We start from the raw sequence: 17,035 nt of genomic DNA, 5'->3' as shown, positions 1-17,035 counted from the left end.
GTAAATCTAGCACTGCCAGATAAATGTATTCACCAGAAAGGCAGTCAGAATGCACTTGTTAGTTAGTTAGTGGCACTTGTTTACTTATGGCCTTTGCTTATTTTTCTGTCCAGGTGAGATTTTCATTTCCCAGTTACGTGTCTAGATGGGTTAAATGCCAGGCATGTCTCCCAGGTGATGATCCCAAGACTACTTTATATTCACAAAGACTGACAGTGCTAATGATGATTTTCTCCTGGATGTTTACAGAGTCATTTGTATCTCTGTGGCATTTCCAAAAGAGAAGAGGTATTTACATGTTGCCCTTTAACATTTCCATAGGATTTTTTTTTTTTTTTTCTTTTTGCTCTACTAAGGATGGTACAGTAGGTGGTGAAGAAGTTTAGAGGAAAAGTGTCATTAAATTGTCTTTTGTTAGAAGACTGTTTCACATCCCTTTTCCTTCTAAAATGTTTGTATGTTTTAGCATGTGAAATTGAATATTTCATTAGGAAGCGTTAGGGGAGTTCTTTTATTTTAATTTATTTTTTTTTAAGATTTTTTTTTTTTTGATGTGGGCCATTTTTAAAGTCTTTATTGAATTTGTTACAATATTGCTTCTGTTTTATGTTTTTGGTGTTTTGGCCACAAGGCACGTGGGATCTTAGCTCCCCGACCAGGGATCGAACCTCATCCCCTGCATTGGAAGGCGAAGTCTTAACCACTGGACCACCAGGGAAGTCCCAGGGGAGTTATTTTAAAGGAAGATTTTAAAGAAACTTAATCACTAATGTATTATGCATGCTGAAAAACTAAGTGATAAGGAAGTGTAGGTTTGCGTTGCTGAAATTTTCCCTTTCTCTGCCTTCCATCTTGTTGGCATGGTTAAATATTTAAGTGTATCTGCTGAGGGAAATGGGAACTTGATGTTGTGATTGAAATAATGTGGCTGCGATGAACTATTCATCTTTTACTTCTCTTATAGCTCTCTGCAGTAAGCAGTGGTAATGACCTGGCAAGAGAGTGAAATGACATGTAGTTTTTTTTTCTTCTTCCTATAGATTGAGATAGTTATTTATTACTGCAGCCTGTTCTTATTGCCATATAAATTGCTGGGAAAGTGTACGAAGACCTCTTTTGTTTCTTAGTTCAGTCAAATTTGTATCCTTGTGAAAGTGCCAAGATGCAGTGCCATAATGGCAGTAAAATATATACGTATACAGTGGATACTATAAGGAAAGCTAGCCCTTGTATTTGACTGTAAGTGTTAAAGTTACTTTCTAGGTTTGGCATGCATTTTGTTTGCTTCATTTGTTTTGGGGAAAGGTTGGAGGGGAAGGTGGGGAGTGAGGAGAAGAGGCTAGGATGTGTGCCCAAGATTTTCCCCAAGGCTGTATCAGCCCATGATAGCCTATGATGAGATCACCTGATGGATTCCAACCATGTCAGAGCATGAAGCTTGAGTGCTAATATGATAACTGTCCAAGACCAACGCTTTGTTTTGCAGTAACAGAAACTGAAATCCAGGGAACTGAAGCAACATGTTGTTGGTCACATAGCTAGTGAGCAGCTGAGCTGGACGGAGTACTGGTTTTTTGATTCCTAGCCTAGAAGTCTCTTCAATATATCTCCCATGCAGAGAGGATGAATTTCTATTAGATAAAAGTTAGTCAAATTTTGGTGATGAATAATGGTTAAGCAATTAGTAGTAGCCTCCTGAACTTGATGGGTGATTAATTGAAAGTATCATTAATCACTTAAGAATGATTTTTTTCTAAATGTTTTTGAAATCACCTTTGAAACAGCCTTTGGAAACATGAAATAGGTATTTCAGTTGCGACTGTCCTGACTGAAGAGAAGTGTTGAATATCCATGCTCTGTAGGTTGTAAATTGTTACAGAATAAATAGGAATTGGCTTCTATATTTCACATTGCAGTTCACTGACAGAATGACCCATGATTTTGGGTGTCTTGTGTTTAGTTCTTAAGTTTATAACCTGAATTCTCCATTCGGTCTCCCACAAATCTCAGGTGAAGAAGCATGATTTAGGGTACTCAGAGATTCTTATCCAAAATGGTTTGTGAAAAACAAAAAGGTTTTAGAATCTCTCTAGTGTCCCTATATCTAATGTGACCCAGAGACACAGTGAGCAAATGCTTTTGGAAAGAATGGCACTGATAGACTTGCTCAACGTAGGGTTCCCACGAACGTTCAATTTGTAAAAAACAAACACAATATCTGTGAAGCTCCAAAAAAGCAAAGCACGATAAAATAAAGCACAATAAAACAAGATATGCCTGTATTTAAAAAGCAGCCAGAAGCTTTTTTAAAGGGAATAAATAAAGCTATAGTTCGGAAGCTTACTCCCATACTCCCATGGTGCATTGCGTCTTCATCTACCTTTGGCACTTTGAAAGGTTCACTTTGTATTGTAATTGGTTATAAACTTGTGTTCTTTGCACTTCTAGGAATGTAAGCTTTATAACACCATTTGTCATTACTAAGTCTTTGTACCTCTGATGAGCACTTAATCACTCTTGAAATGCATGTGTCCTGAAATCCTATAATCTTTTACTATAGTCTTAGATGCCCATTTTAGTAAAATTTCTAAAGAGAATTGAATGAAATATAATACTTTAATGACAATAGCAATTCTGTTGATACTGCTACTACTACTACTACTGGGATGAAGGCGGGGTAGGAAGAAGCACTTATTTTGTGTAAGTCATTGTGCTGAGAACTTAACATAAATCGTGTCACAATGTAATCCTTACAACAAAATTATCATCTCCGTTTTACAAAGTTTCACATGGTTAAGTTCCTTGTCCAAGGTCATGAAGCTAGCAGATAACTCAAACTCCTGAGTTCACACTTTTAACAATTATTGCATGTATTGGTTTATTATCCAGTCCTGGGAGAGGGTGTGAGAAGTCTATCCTCTCATTCAAATCATTATGACATTATTTGGTTTAGTCAATGAAAAAATTTGAAACGTTATACCTAAGCTTTGTATACCTAGAAACTAAGCTCAGTTTGCTCAAGCAAAAATTTTAAACAATGCCTATGAGAAGAAAAAGGTGTCTTTAATTGTTATTGAGTATCAGTTTGGGGGAAAAAGAAGTCTGCAAATTTCTAGAAAAACCTGTGAGTTGAACCAAGGCTTTTATTAAAATATCTATTTCACTATCAGGTACTAAACAATTGTACAGAGATATGTCACATCATGATTTATGACAAGTTATTATGTCATTTTCAAGTAGGAAAATGGTATAATTAATTATTAAAATCATCCCAGAATTGGAGCTAATGTAGTTTTTTACGAAATCATAGATTATACTGTCATCTGTATACACATCTTCTTTGTAATGAATGCTTAAGTTTTCTATGTTAATTTAAAATAATTGAGTCAGTATTATGATTTACACTGATTTAAAAAATCACCACGAAGCATTTTATTTTATATTTTAGTAAGAACCTTAATACACTATTTAAGTAAACCACTTGTATTTTTCTATGTACATAATCTTTATTTTATTACATTATGACTTAGCTATGTATATGTCACCAGAGTGTTTCTATTTCGGTTTTCTTAAAAACATAACTCAAAAGATGTGTTTAAATTTGTACTTTATATATTTTGAGAAAAATATTCCTATGATCTGGTAACAATTGGGTTTCCTTTTCGCCTAACTTATTCACTGTTTTAATTAGCATTTTAGTAAACTACTAATACTAATTTTCCTATTCCTGTTTTCTGACACCTCCAGCAATAAAATAGTGACATTTTGAAGGAATTGGTTGAAAGACACCGTTCGTATTCAGATTAAAGTTAAACACAAATTTAAAAAATGAAGCAACTGACAAAGGATTAATCTCCAAAATTTACAAGCAGCTCATGCAGCTCAATATCAAAAGAACAAACAACCCAATCCAAAAATGGGCAGAAGACCTAAATAGACATTTCTCCAAAGAAGATATACAGATTGCCAACAAAAACATGAAAGAATGCTCAATATCACTAATCATCAGAGAAATGAAAATCAAAACTACAATGAGGTATCACCTCATACCAATCAGAATGGCCATCACCAAAAAATCTACAAACAATAAATGCTGGAGAGGGTGTGGAGAAAAGGGAACCCTCTTGCACTCTTGGTGGGAATGTAAATTGATACAGCCACTATGGAGAACAGTATGGAGGTTCCTCGAAAAACAAAACAGAACTACCATACGACCCAGCAATCCCACTACTGGGCATATACCCTGAGAAAACCATAATTCAAAAAGAGTCATGTACCACAATGTTCATTGCAGCACTATTTACAATAACCAGGACATGGAAGCAACCTAAGCGTCCATCGACAGGTGAATGGATAAAGAAGATGTGGCACATATATACAATGGAATATTACTCAGCCATAAAAAGAAATGAAATTGAGTTATTTGTAGTGAGGTGGATGGACCTAGAGTCTGTCATACAGAGTGAAGTAAGTCAGAAAGAGAAAAACAAATACCGTATGCTAACACATATATATGGAATCTAAAAAAAAAAAAAAGAAAAGAAATGGTTCTGAAGAACCTAGGAGCAGAACAGGAATAAAGATGCAGACGTGGAGAATGGACTTGAGGACAGGGGGAGAGGGAAGGGTAAGCTGGGACGAAGTGAGAGAGTGGCATGGACTTATATATACTACCAAATGTAAAATAGATAGCGAGTGGGAAGCAGCCGCATAGCACAGGGAGATCAGCTCAGTGCTTTGTGACCACCTAGAGGGGTGGGATAGGGAGGGTGAGAGGGAGACAGAAGGGGGAGGAGATATGAGGATATATGTATATGTATAGCTGATCCACTTTGTTATAAAGCAGACGCTAACACACCATTGTAAAGCAATTATACTCCAATAAAGATGTTAAAAAAAAAAAAAGTTGGGGAAGGGCCAGTGGATGGATGATACAAGAAAGGTAGAATGCTGGGAATTGTTGAAGGTGGGTGGTGATGGGTATGTGGAGATTCACTGTGCTCACCTCTACTTTGATGTGTGTTTGGAAATTTCCATAATAAAAAGGTTTTTTTCAAAAAGAAAAAAAATGACTAAAGTAAATGAAGTGTTGCTTGGTCAGTTAGGCTTAGATATAGGTTACAGCAACACCCCATACCAATGGGTGACTTGCTACCTATCTTAAAAAAAGGTGCAAGGGAAGAATATCATTATGTATTACAGTGTTCCCATGACATGATGCCAACATTTATTCTGTATTTTCTCTTGCCCAGAGAAGAAAATTTGAGAATTTTAAGGATGGTGGTTGTTAATTTTATTTTGGGTTTTCATTATTATTGTCAGCCATAAAATTTGTATGTTGATGACAGTGATGATGATGAAAATCTTAATAATAAAATTTTCATCATCATTAAGTTGAGAAGAGTTGTTCAATGACCAACAAACTTAAAGAAGATAAAAACCTGGGTTTCTGGCTTTGCCAGTTTGTTTCCATGGATGAGTCTTTCTATCTTCTTGAATCTCAGTTTCTTTATCTGAAAAAGTAATGGGTCATCCTAAATGATCTCAGTGGTTAATTTCTGTCTTCATGTACTGTGATTTTCTGTTTTTTGCTGCGAGAGAATCTTCTTTACCTGGTCTCTGAGAAAGAAAAATGAAAAGGCACAAAATCGGATGTTATAGCCGATGGCTGGGTCATAGAAGAATATAGCGTTATTTGTACTCTCTTCTGTTTTATTCAGCTGTAGCTTCTGTAATAGATGAGCACAGTATCCCATGTGATTGGTATAGAGGAGCCATGGCTGATGCCGTTGTAGGGACATGGGGTTACCAAACAGAGCATGGATCCGTGATCTTGGCAGCTACTGCTGAGAGCCGTGAGATGGTTTAACCTTCATGAGGTCGCTTCGTGCACTTACCACACCAATTCGTGATTCTAGTAACAGGTTTCAATGTATTTTAAGCAGATTTGTTTATTACAACCAATGCAGGTAAAGAGCGGTGTTAGTGGTTTTCAGAAACAAACATGTTTGGACATACTTTCAGGGAAGAGACGATTCTTACCTTTCCGCTTCCTTTATTTTTGATTGCAGAACTTCAGATGGTGGCAAGGTTGTTGGCACCATACAAGTCAGTGTCGTGAAGATGGGGGAGATTGAGGATGGGGAAGCCGACCACATCACGACAGATGTGCAGGGACAAAAGGTAGGGTCCCAGTCAGCTCACTGCACAGATTAAATTAGAAACGATCATCTTTGCCAGCTGCCTGGATCGCCACTACCTCTGTGGGATATGAAATCTCATTATTCCAAAGCTAAATGAGAAATCAGCTTTGGAATGGGAGTACCGTAAGTGTGTCTCATCCTCGTAACCCGACAGACTATTTGCATGGAACTGTGCAAAGCCATGCACCATTCAAAACACCATTCTCTTCGTAGCTGGCTCCCATGTGGACACAGCCTCTTCTCAGTTCGAACAAAAGTATCGATCACTGTTGCATCCTGCTGTAATTAACCCTATGTGAGATGCACAGAAGATTCTGGAAGGCCTACTGCCAAAAGTAACCACTTCTCCGCTCTCGAAATTCTCTTTGGAAAGAGATGCAATTTGAATTTGGATTCCATTTTTATGTGAAGGAGGACAGATTTAACAACTTTGTGCCTTATGAAATTGCAGAGAGAGAAGCAGGAAGTAGTAAACGGTGGAGGGGGAGCTCTGCTTGAGGAGCGATACCAGCTGGAAGTGAAGCAGCTTCCTTGAAGGCCAGGATAAAAAGCCCAATATTATCAATATCCAGGGCTTTTACTTGTTTTCTACTTTCTTTTCTTTAAGAGAGAGACTTGATATAAGTATTAGTCTAAAGTTCTGTCTTAGGAATGTGATTGCCTGTTTTACTGAGGCGCAGGGGACAGATTTACAAACTGCTAATAGTTTTTTTCCCCCAGGGAAATGAATTTGTTTGTGTACTAGAATGCCTACCTTTTTATAAATGAGCATTTTTTTTAATGACAAGGTCTATTGTGACCTATTTTCTGGCTTAGTGTTGCTTCTCTGGGAGCATATTTTAATTTTTGGTACATCTACATGGGAGACGGTGCGGTGCTTATCTAACACTTAACAAATCATTAACTTTACCAAAAAAAAAAAAAAATCTAAACTGCCTTTTGAAAAAAAATATTGTTCTTGCCCAGCATAGGCTAGGGTCTTACTGCTTCCCCAAGCCTCATTCTTCTCTGTTCCCTACTATCCCTCAGGATATATTCCAGGTCACGAACACATTCCAGTGAGGCCCAGTGTTTGAATCAGGTTGCTTGCAAATGTCAGGGCCATGGTGACGTCATGCATCAGATCGTCTTAGGATGTGGGTATTTAAGATTCTTGTCTGGTGGCTAGGTTCTGTCATTCAACCCTTGTTAACTTTGGAGTTCTATGTAAGACTCCTATTAGTCACCACCACATGGATGCTTATACGTACTAAGATTAATGAGGGAGGATTTGTAGGCTAAGAAGGTGGGGAGGGTGTGGGAGACGGGGACAGAATGAACTAAGGGCATGTGCCAGGAGACCAGGAGCTAAAACACTTCCCATCTCAAAGCAGGCCTGCTTTCCCTGTTCCCAATCTATTACCAGCCACCTCTCTACTTTTCTCAAAGCTGGCTCACCCCTTGACTCCTTTATAACGTTGCTGTTATGGGGTAGCACAAATTGAATCATATTCTTTTCATAAATGGAGAACTTGACACCCAGGAATATGCCCCACCAAAGTCATACATAATGTTTCTGACTTAGTAATGTGAACTTAAAAATAAAGACTTAACTGAGCCATTCTAGAAATAGGAAGTGGTAGTGTCAGCAAGTACCTTGTAGGAGTCATAAGTGTACTAAAATGGTAAACCCATCAAGCAGTGTTGGTCTTAGCTCTGTCCTATCTGGATTCTTAGTAAACCTTGACCTCTTGTGAAGTTTTTTATAGAGTTACTGTAAACCCTACTGGCAACCCCTAGGAATAGTCATGAAGAACATGTAATAAGGTTCACTATGCATGATATTTAGAAGAGTTATGTGGAAATAACTTTATCTCGGTGTTTTTCAAAGTGCGGTCAGAATCATCAGAGGTGTTTGGTAGAAATTCAAATGTGGGGACCCTTTTGCAGATCTGCTAAATCAGAATCTCTATGAAGTGTATTAACACAATCTGTTACTAATAGTGATTTAAGTCCTGAAGTTAGTCAGTGGCTGAAACATATGAAAAGACAAAGTAACTGAAATGGAGGTTATCCCTAAAACAACATCCCTCTCACTGGTTTGTGTGAATGGGGGAGAAAGAAATGGAACTACTCTTAAAACCATAGTCATGTATTGAGTGACACATGCTATCTCTCATTTATAAGGAGCAGCTAAAAGATTCATACCTATGTTTATCAGCTTGGGCTGTCATAATAAAATACCATAGACTTAAACAATGGAAATTTATTTTCTCACAGTTCTGAAAGGCTACGAAGTCCCAGATGATGGTGTCAGATGATTCAGTTCCTGGTGAATGCTCTCTTCCTGGCTTCCAGATTTCTTGCTGTGTCCTCACAAGGCTTTTCCTTGGCACAGATGCACAGAGAGAGAGAGAGGGAGAGAGAGAGTGAACTCTGGTGTCTTCTCCTCTTCTTGTAAAGGACACAAGCCCTAGCATTGGGGTCCTACTCTTATGACTTCATTTAACATTAATTACCTCCATAAACGTCTTATCTCCAAATACAGTTACATGGGACATTGGGACTTCAACATATGATTCTGAGGAACACAGTTCAGTTCATAACAATACCCCGATGTAAAATATTACATTTTAATCTTGACTCTTACATTACCTCCAGAGCATGGAATAAAATATAAAAGAAAATCCAAACTCTTTCCTCTCACATACATTTACTTACTTGTTTCCTAAAACCATATTATTATGTATTTTTTATCAAGGGAAGATTGTACAGAGGGTCATTCACCATATTATACTGGTTCAAACTTCTACTTCATATATACATACATAGAAATAGAACACAGCGTGTTAAAATCACGTAGCAGTAGAAAGAAAAATTCACAAAAGGCCTACGAACATCGTCCTTTTACAAAGCTAACATATTAGGTGAAATATCACATTAGGTATACCAAACTTTTTTTTTTTAATTTTGGGGTCATCTTTGACTCCTTTCTTCCTCTCATACCTACAGTCAGTATGTCAGCAAATCCTGTTGATTTTGACTTCTGAATAAATCTAGAACCCGGCAACTCATGAGCCCTTCACTATAACCAACATTGTCTATCACCTAGATTTTTGCAGTAGTCTCTTAAACGTCTCCCTGACTCCCTCCATCCTCCTTCCCTGACCGCCCCCGCCACCATCATAGTCTGTTATCAGCACAGCGCTTAGTAAAATGTAATGCGGAACTTGTCATTCCTCCAATGGCCTCTCATCTTCCTGAAAGTATGAACCCAAATTCTCACTTAAAGTCCTCTAAGTGTTGGCCCCCTTCATGTCCTTCACCTCCTCCTCTACTCCTCATTTTTGTTTATTTCAGTCCAGTCACATTATCTTCTTTGCTGCTCCCTGAACAGTCCAGGTATATTTCCAAATTGGGTCCTTAAACTTTGTTATTCAATCTACCCGTGAAGCATTTTTCCCAGTAACTGTGCTTCACTCCTTTACTTCCTCTGATCTTTATACAAAATCACTTTCTCACCGAAGGCTTCTCTGCCACCATATCTAAAACTGCGATGCCTACCCAAAACTCTGTCTCTCTTCTCTGCATTATTTTTTTGTCCTTAGTACTTATCATTGTCCAACATTCTATATCTTTTTAGTTTATCTCATATATTGTTTATTTCCCTCATTAGAATTAAACTTCCTGAAGGCCAGATATTTGTCTATTTTGTCCTCTCTTTTACCCTCAGCTCCCAGAACAGAGCCTGACACGAGAAAAATGAATGAGTGAATAAATGAAGTCAATTTTACTTTGAAGAAATTAAATCCAAAATTGTCTCCTAGAAGGGAAAATATTTGGCTACATATAGCACTGTACAACCTGACCGGTCAATAAATAAAGCGTGTAATAAGGATGTAGTGAAGAGTGTAGGATTATGAAGGAAAGAGGAAGAAATTAAATTTAAAAAAACCTTTGAAATAAGTAGTCAAGAAAAAATGCTACTAAGGAAAGGAGAACCAGGAAACAAAATCATCAAGTCAGGTGACAGATGAGAAAACTCATGTAAGTAAAAGCCAACAGGATCAACTGAGAGAGCTCAGTTCACCGCTTTGCCTGCCCCAGAGATGCCTGGGCTTCTTGTTAGGGCAGGAGGGTTAACAATCCTCTGGTGAGGCTAGTTAAACCCAGCTCCTGCCTTGTCTTCCCCTTTTGTTTAATGTCTATATTATATTTGAACGTTGCAGAGTACTAATGATCAAAGTGGTAGTGATTTCTTCAAAAAGAAGGTCATACTTATTATATGAAAATTATATATTATACAAAATTATTATTATATGAAAATAAGGTCATACTTATTTATGACCATGGCAAAAACGGTATAAGTGGAATAATAATATGTCTCCCTTTGACTATGAACCTAACCCAGCTAGTCTTTTGATGACCTGCTGCCCTTAGGTTATTTTGACCCCATACTTTGAAGAGGTGTTTTAAGTGGACTTTCATCAGACTTAATCAGGGAAAAACTAGAGTCCTTGTGTAGCTAAGGACCAGTCTCAAAAGGTTTCCTCCCTTTATCTACCCTAAATATAAAAGTTGAAAATTATATAACAGGCCCTACTTATCTTTATAGAATATTAAAAGGCATATAATATTCATCATTCGTTCATCAAACAATACTACCTTCTGTGTTCTAGGCATTGGACTAGTTTCTGGGTATTCAGCAATGAACCAAATAGACACGGATGCCACCTTCTGGGGAAGTAACAGTAAAAAAGAAAGTAATATACTGTTGATCAGATGGTGCTGTGTCCTATAGGAAAAATAAGACAGAGTGCAAGGACTAGGGAGTGCTGGACTGTGGCCTTTTTAAATTGGCTGGTCAAGGATAGATTCACTGGTAATGTAATATTTGAGCTGAAACATGCAGGAAAGAAGGGAACAAGACATGGATATCTGAAAGGAATAGGAATTGTAGACAGAGTGCATAGCAAGAGCAAAGGTCTTCAGGAGACAAGATGCTTGTGGTGTTGAAGGAGCAGCAAGGAGGCCAGTGTGGTTGGAACTGAGGGGTCAAGGAGCAGAGTGGTAGGAGTTGAGGACAGAGATTCATGGGGCAGGGAAGACCGACTCCCATGAAGGTGTTAGACTCTGGGCTATGTGTAAAGACAGTTGAGGAGCTGTGAGTATAGGTATGAAATCTGATTCATGTTTAAGAGGACCGTTCCAGCTGCTGTGTTGACTAGGGCCTGAAAGGAGGCAAGGACAGAAGAATGGAGTCTGATTATTGTGAAGATTCAGGGGAGAAGTGCAGATGAGCTGGATCAGGGTGTGACTGATGGAGAAAGTGAGACATGGCCAGACTCCAGGGGGAAAGGCTAGCAAAAAATAGAATTACCATTTTCTCAGAAGCAAATGGACATTTCTCCAAAGTAGACATACAGATGGCCAACAAACACATGAAAAGATACTCAATCACTAACAATTAGAGAAATGCAAATCAAAACCACAGTGAGGTATCACCTCACACCTGTCAGAATGGCCATCATCAAAAAATCTACAAACAATCAATGCTGGAGAAGGTGTGGAGAAAAGGGAACCCCCTTGCACTGTTGTTGGGAATGTAAATTGATACAGCCACTATGGAGAACAGTTTGGAGGTTCCTTAAAAAACTAAAAATAGAACTACCATATGACCCAGCAATCTCACTACTGGGCATATACCCTGAGAAAACCATAATTCAAAAAGAGACATGTACCACAATGTTCATTGCAGCTCTATTTAAAATAGCCAGAACGTGGAAGCAACCTAAGTGTCTTTTGACAGATGAATGGATAAAGAAGATGTGGCCCATATATACAATGGAATATTACTCAGCCATAAAAAGAAATGAAATTGAGTCATTTGTAATGAGCTGGATGGACCTAGAGTCTGTCGTACAGAGTGAAGTAAGTCAGAAAGAGAAAAACAAATACCATATGCTAGCAGACATATATGGAATCTAAAAAAACGATACTGATGAACCTAGTGGCAGGGCAGGAATAAAGATGCAGACATAGAGAATGGACTTGAGGACACAGAAGGGGAAGGGGACTCTGGGATGAAGTGATAGAGTAGCATCGACATATATACACTACCAAATGTAAAATAGATAGCTAGTGGGAAGCAGCCGCATGGCACAGGGAGATCAGCTCGGCTTTGTGACCACCTGGAGGGGTGGGATAGGGAGGGTGGGAGGGAGGGGATATGGGGATATATGTATACATATAGCTGATTCACTTTGTTGTGCAGCAGAAACTAACACAACATTGTAAAGCAGTTATACTCCAGTGAAGATATATATATATATATATATAAAACAACACTGAGAGTAGTAGTTGGAGGAAGACAGGAGATTTTGAGATGTTACGTTTGACATTCCTCTGAGACATCCAAGTATGGATATATCTAAGCAGTTGGAGGTTCAAGTCAGAATTCAGGTGAGATGTCCAAGCTAGAATTATATATTTGTGAGTCATCAAATGATATTTGGATGGTATTTACACCATGAGACTGAATGAGATCACAAAAGCATAGCAATTCTCATATTTTACACTCTTCAAATTTATATTTATGTGGATTTTATCTATTGATATTTACTGTATTAGAGATTTTGCTTATTTGGATTATATCCGTAGACATTTATCATATTAGAAACTCAAACAAGGAATGTTTAAAGCAGAAGAGTACATAAGCACACATACCATTAACTGTCAAATGATTGTGTCATATAGCTTCTAGAAAATTCTACCTTATGCTTGTAAGAGAGAGGGAAACAGACAGGAATTCCCTGGCGGTCCAGTGGTTAGGACTCTATGCTTTCGCTTCCAAGGGCCTGGGTTCAATCCCTGGTTGGGGACCTAAGATCCCCCAAGCCACGCACCCCCCCCAAAGAAAAAGAGAAGGAAACAGACAAATAATATTTTAGTATTAATATGAAAATAAAGTTGTCTTCGCCCTGTGCTAGATGCTACAAAGGGTGCAAAGGCAAAAGTTATCAGGGACTTCCAGGAGACTCCAGACCAAACTTTGAAAAGCATGATAGATGGAATAAATCAACAGATGTGAAAGTACTTGGCCATGAAGTGTTGGTCTTGATGGATTCATACAGAGCTTTATGATTATTGTTCATACAGTATTGCTAATTTTCTAGCTCAGTGCATGGTAAATTGATATGTTAGCTGAGAGTCAAAATCATTTAGCTCCAAGAATTTTACATATCATATGTTTTGTCTGCTTGGCCACACTTACCATCAAATGACACTTTTTAAACTATTAATCCAAATCAATAGGCTTATGGCGCTACATCTGGTACAAAAAGCATGTGATGTTTGTTATTCCTGCTCAGAATCACAAATGTAAAGTTATTACATTGAGAGCGCACCCCACGTAAGTGTGTAATGCTGCAAGTATCCATCATAATAATAGCGATGAACAGTAGAAATAGCTGAACCTTCTTAAGCACAGATTCCACATCATTTCCATCTTTGCATTCTCTGTAGCAACCAGCACAGTGCAAAAAGATTCTAAAGTCAATGTAAAAAAAAGTAAAAAAATAAAATAAAAACGGCCTAAGGAAATAAGAAATAAGGTTCTTGGCTTTGAAAACTTTCAATCTAAATAAATAGAGACAGAAAAGGTACACTCAGGAAACAATTGAAGAAAATAATTGCTGAGTCCAAATATGAAAATATTAATTAATTTAGTAAATATTTATTGGATATTTTCTGTTTATGTTCCATGGATTTAAATCTTGAGAGCATTCTGAATAGTAGAGTTGTAAAATACAAAGTAAGAACATTAGTTTAAAATTGTCCTAAATATCAGCCTTCCAGTGTGGATGGAAGATATGAATATATAAAAGTCGTATGTCTGTATTCATTTGGTGGAATAAAACGGGCCTTTTGTTAGGAAACAGAAAGTTATCTTTGATTTCAAAGACGCAGGGTTGCCTCCGTAAAGGGAAGCAGTTTCTCAGGGTAATAGCCTGATCTCTGTGAATTATGGACTTCTTCACTAAAAAAGTTTAGTCTAAACCATTCCTATAAGTTATATTGTAGATGATGATCTTCTTTTGGAAAGGAAGATGACTTAGAGCTGTATACCAAGTTATTATGTGGAAGGATGTCAGGGACAAAACATGAAAGGATTTGAGGACCAGTCTGAGAATATTGGATTGATTGGACAGTAAATAATCATTATATACATTCTAGAGCAGAACATTGATATGACGAACATAATGTTTACAAAAGATTACTTTAACAGCCCTATGTAGGCTGGAAGAAGTCGAGAAAACTTTGCAAATAAGAGAGATAAAGAATTTTAAGTATGTCCAAGCATCCTTGCACATTGCTATAGTGATTTGGGAAGTACATCTCCAAAATAGCTGTGGATTAAAAGAAGGGATCACCTCTGACTTTTGGTTGGTCGGGAAAATGATTTAGAGAACATAAAATTTTAAGAGCTGTTTGCAGTTACTCATTTTTTCAGTAAACTAGGATCTCAATATAAGCACTAAAGAAAGTATGAAAGCACATTTTTCTCCATCAAGAGATTTCCTGAGTAATGTGACGCATGTTATGATAGAGTAGTGGGCTTTAAGAATACAGAAAGTGACATTTAAATCAATGTTTTAAGTCATTTGTCTTCCTTCTCAAAATGCTTCAGGCACATAATACATTCTATCATGAACAGTGACCTCGGTGGTGGTGAGTCTAAAGGGGGGGGCACTCCCCGGAGGAGGAACGGAGGTGGGTCACAGATAGTTACAACAGTTGGGAAATAGCCCAGGCAATTCTGATACATCCTACTAGGGAGGGCAGTCTGAGCCCTTGGAGTCTCTTGACAACACCATGCTTGCTACAGAAGGATGGCTGTTTCGCTTAGAACTCTTCACCCAGAGAACTTTCTGGGGTTTTGTCTGTTTGTTTTGTTTTTGTTTGCATTTATTTGTCTGATTTGTCATATTTTATTATGTCTGATGTATTTGCTCTAAAAATTTACTTTCCTCCTTCTCCCAGCCCTCCTTTTTCTTCTGTGGGGCCAGGCGGGGGGCGGTTGCTAGAGATAAAGGGAAAGTCATCTGAAGAAATAATTACTGGTCTCTGTCTATGTGAATATAGGTTTCTTGTCAGCCTCTCTGGGGCAGAAAAGTTTTGCTTCCTCTGTTAGTTACAGTTTCATAGGAGGTTGAAGCAGAGTCCCATGCTTAGGGATGGCTTATCTGAGATAGTATCTCCCACCCATGGTTCACTCGTTAGGAACATGGCAATGTGCTCTGTGTCTCTCTTCTCTCCTTCTGTCCAGAGAAGTGTTGGTTCTGTAAAGGATCGTGAGCTGAATGTATTTATCATGGATTAATAGATCTATGATCTCTGGATCCACTTATTTATAAATTGCTTATTCATAAATCAGACATCAGCTTATTTATAAAGTATCCTCATACTTTATGAGCAAGTGTTTGCATCGTTTTGCCAGAAACAAACATCTCTTTTTGCCTTATGAAATTAGATGCTGTAACATATTTTATTTTTTATTTAAAGTTGCCTTTACTTAAAAGCCAGAAGATAATTTGCTTTTTACTGATCGAAAATCAACCCAGGCAACAGAAATACAAAGCCATTCAGCTTGTCATAGGTGATTTGCTGTAGGAGGAACCTATCTCTAGCATGCGGTTAATCCTTTTCCACAAAGAAAGTACAAACTTCCTTTCCTAAGTAGTCTTTAACTGGAACTGAAATGTAGTCTATAATTGTATAATATAATCATATTATATATAAATGTAAGTAAATAATCACAAGTTAAACAAGGTTCATTGTAAAGATAAAGCTGAAAATAGTTTTACAAAAATGTTTGTTCAGAACTTTTTGAAACCGTGTGCATGACCTCATGTTTTGCAAATAAAAAAAGAATCTCGTTTCTTATTTGATCATTTTCAAATATATTTTCTTTTCTTTTTTCTTTTATTCCTTCTTAGTGTGCACTGGTATGTGAATGTACAGCCCCAGAAAGTGTGAGCGGAAAAGATAACCTACCTTTTTTGAATGCAGGTATGTACCTCAGTTTTGGAAACTTACATTCATTTCATATGAACATACATTTTAATTTTCTATGAACTCAATACTGAATCTGAGCAGCATTCTTACAGAACCATTGTAGACACATTAAATATTGGTAATCATGGGAGTCATCAGAGTGGTGTTAGACTTGACAATTCTGTAAGAAAGATATATAATATATATAAATACATGTATATATCTTGACTATATAGCAAAACAAATTCCTTTTAGCTATTGGATTTTGTATCATCTGAAATGAGATATTAGAAGAGGGAGTATTAGAAATGTCAAGCTCTTAATTAGTTTGAGTTTTAGTTTATTACTTTTAATGAAGTTGTTAAAACGGCATGTATATGGATTCAGTAGGAAAAATTCATATACACATTTGTACATTCCTGAGTGTGTGTGTACACATATATGTGTGTGTGTGTGTGTGTATAGTGTTACTTATAGTAATATATTTGAATTTCAACAAGGAACTAAACAATGTGATAAATGATGACTTTGAGACATCTGGTAAAATTACGAAATACGTGATAATATGTATCTATAAATTATTTATAATTTATAATTATAATTTATAATATAAATTATAATTATAAATTTATAAATTATAAATTTTTAATTATTTATAATTATAATTTATAATTATTTAACTGATTTTTGAATGATAACATAAATTATGATATAATTTATGTTATAAATTATGTTACCAGTGGTGATAATAATGGCAAATAAGTGGTAGGCGAGATGCCACTCATATGCCTTGCCTT

General features: G+C 37.0%; 1 protein-coding gene across 6 annotated transcripts in view; it reads left to right on the top strand.

Annotated features, from left to right (window-relative positions):
• The window catches only part of INPP4B (inositol polyphosphate-4-phosphatase type II B), a 371,544-nt gene that overhangs the window by 154,629 nt on the left and 199,880 nt on the right, over positions 1 to 17,035 (top strand). For all 6 annotated transcript variants that reach the window (XM_082390014.1, XM_082390013.1, XM_082390011.1 and 3 more), the window contains 2 exons: positions 6,072 to 6,183; positions 16,181 to 16,253. In XM_082390014.1, the coding sequence (XP_082246140.1) occupies positions 6,072 to 6,183; positions 16,181 to 16,253 (185 nt within the window). The remainder of the gene's footprint in view (positions 1 to 6,071; positions 6,184 to 16,180; positions 16,254 to 17,035) is intronic.

Source organism: Balaenoptera borealis, assembly GCF_965194805.1.
Source record: "Balaenoptera borealis genome assembly, chromosome: 4".
Lineage (NCBI taxonomy): Eukaryota > Metazoa > Chordata > Mammalia > Artiodactyla > Balaenopteridae > Balaenoptera > Balaenoptera borealis.
Note: the sequence above shows the minus strand (reverse complement) of the source record. Positions and strands in the feature narration are given on the sequence as shown.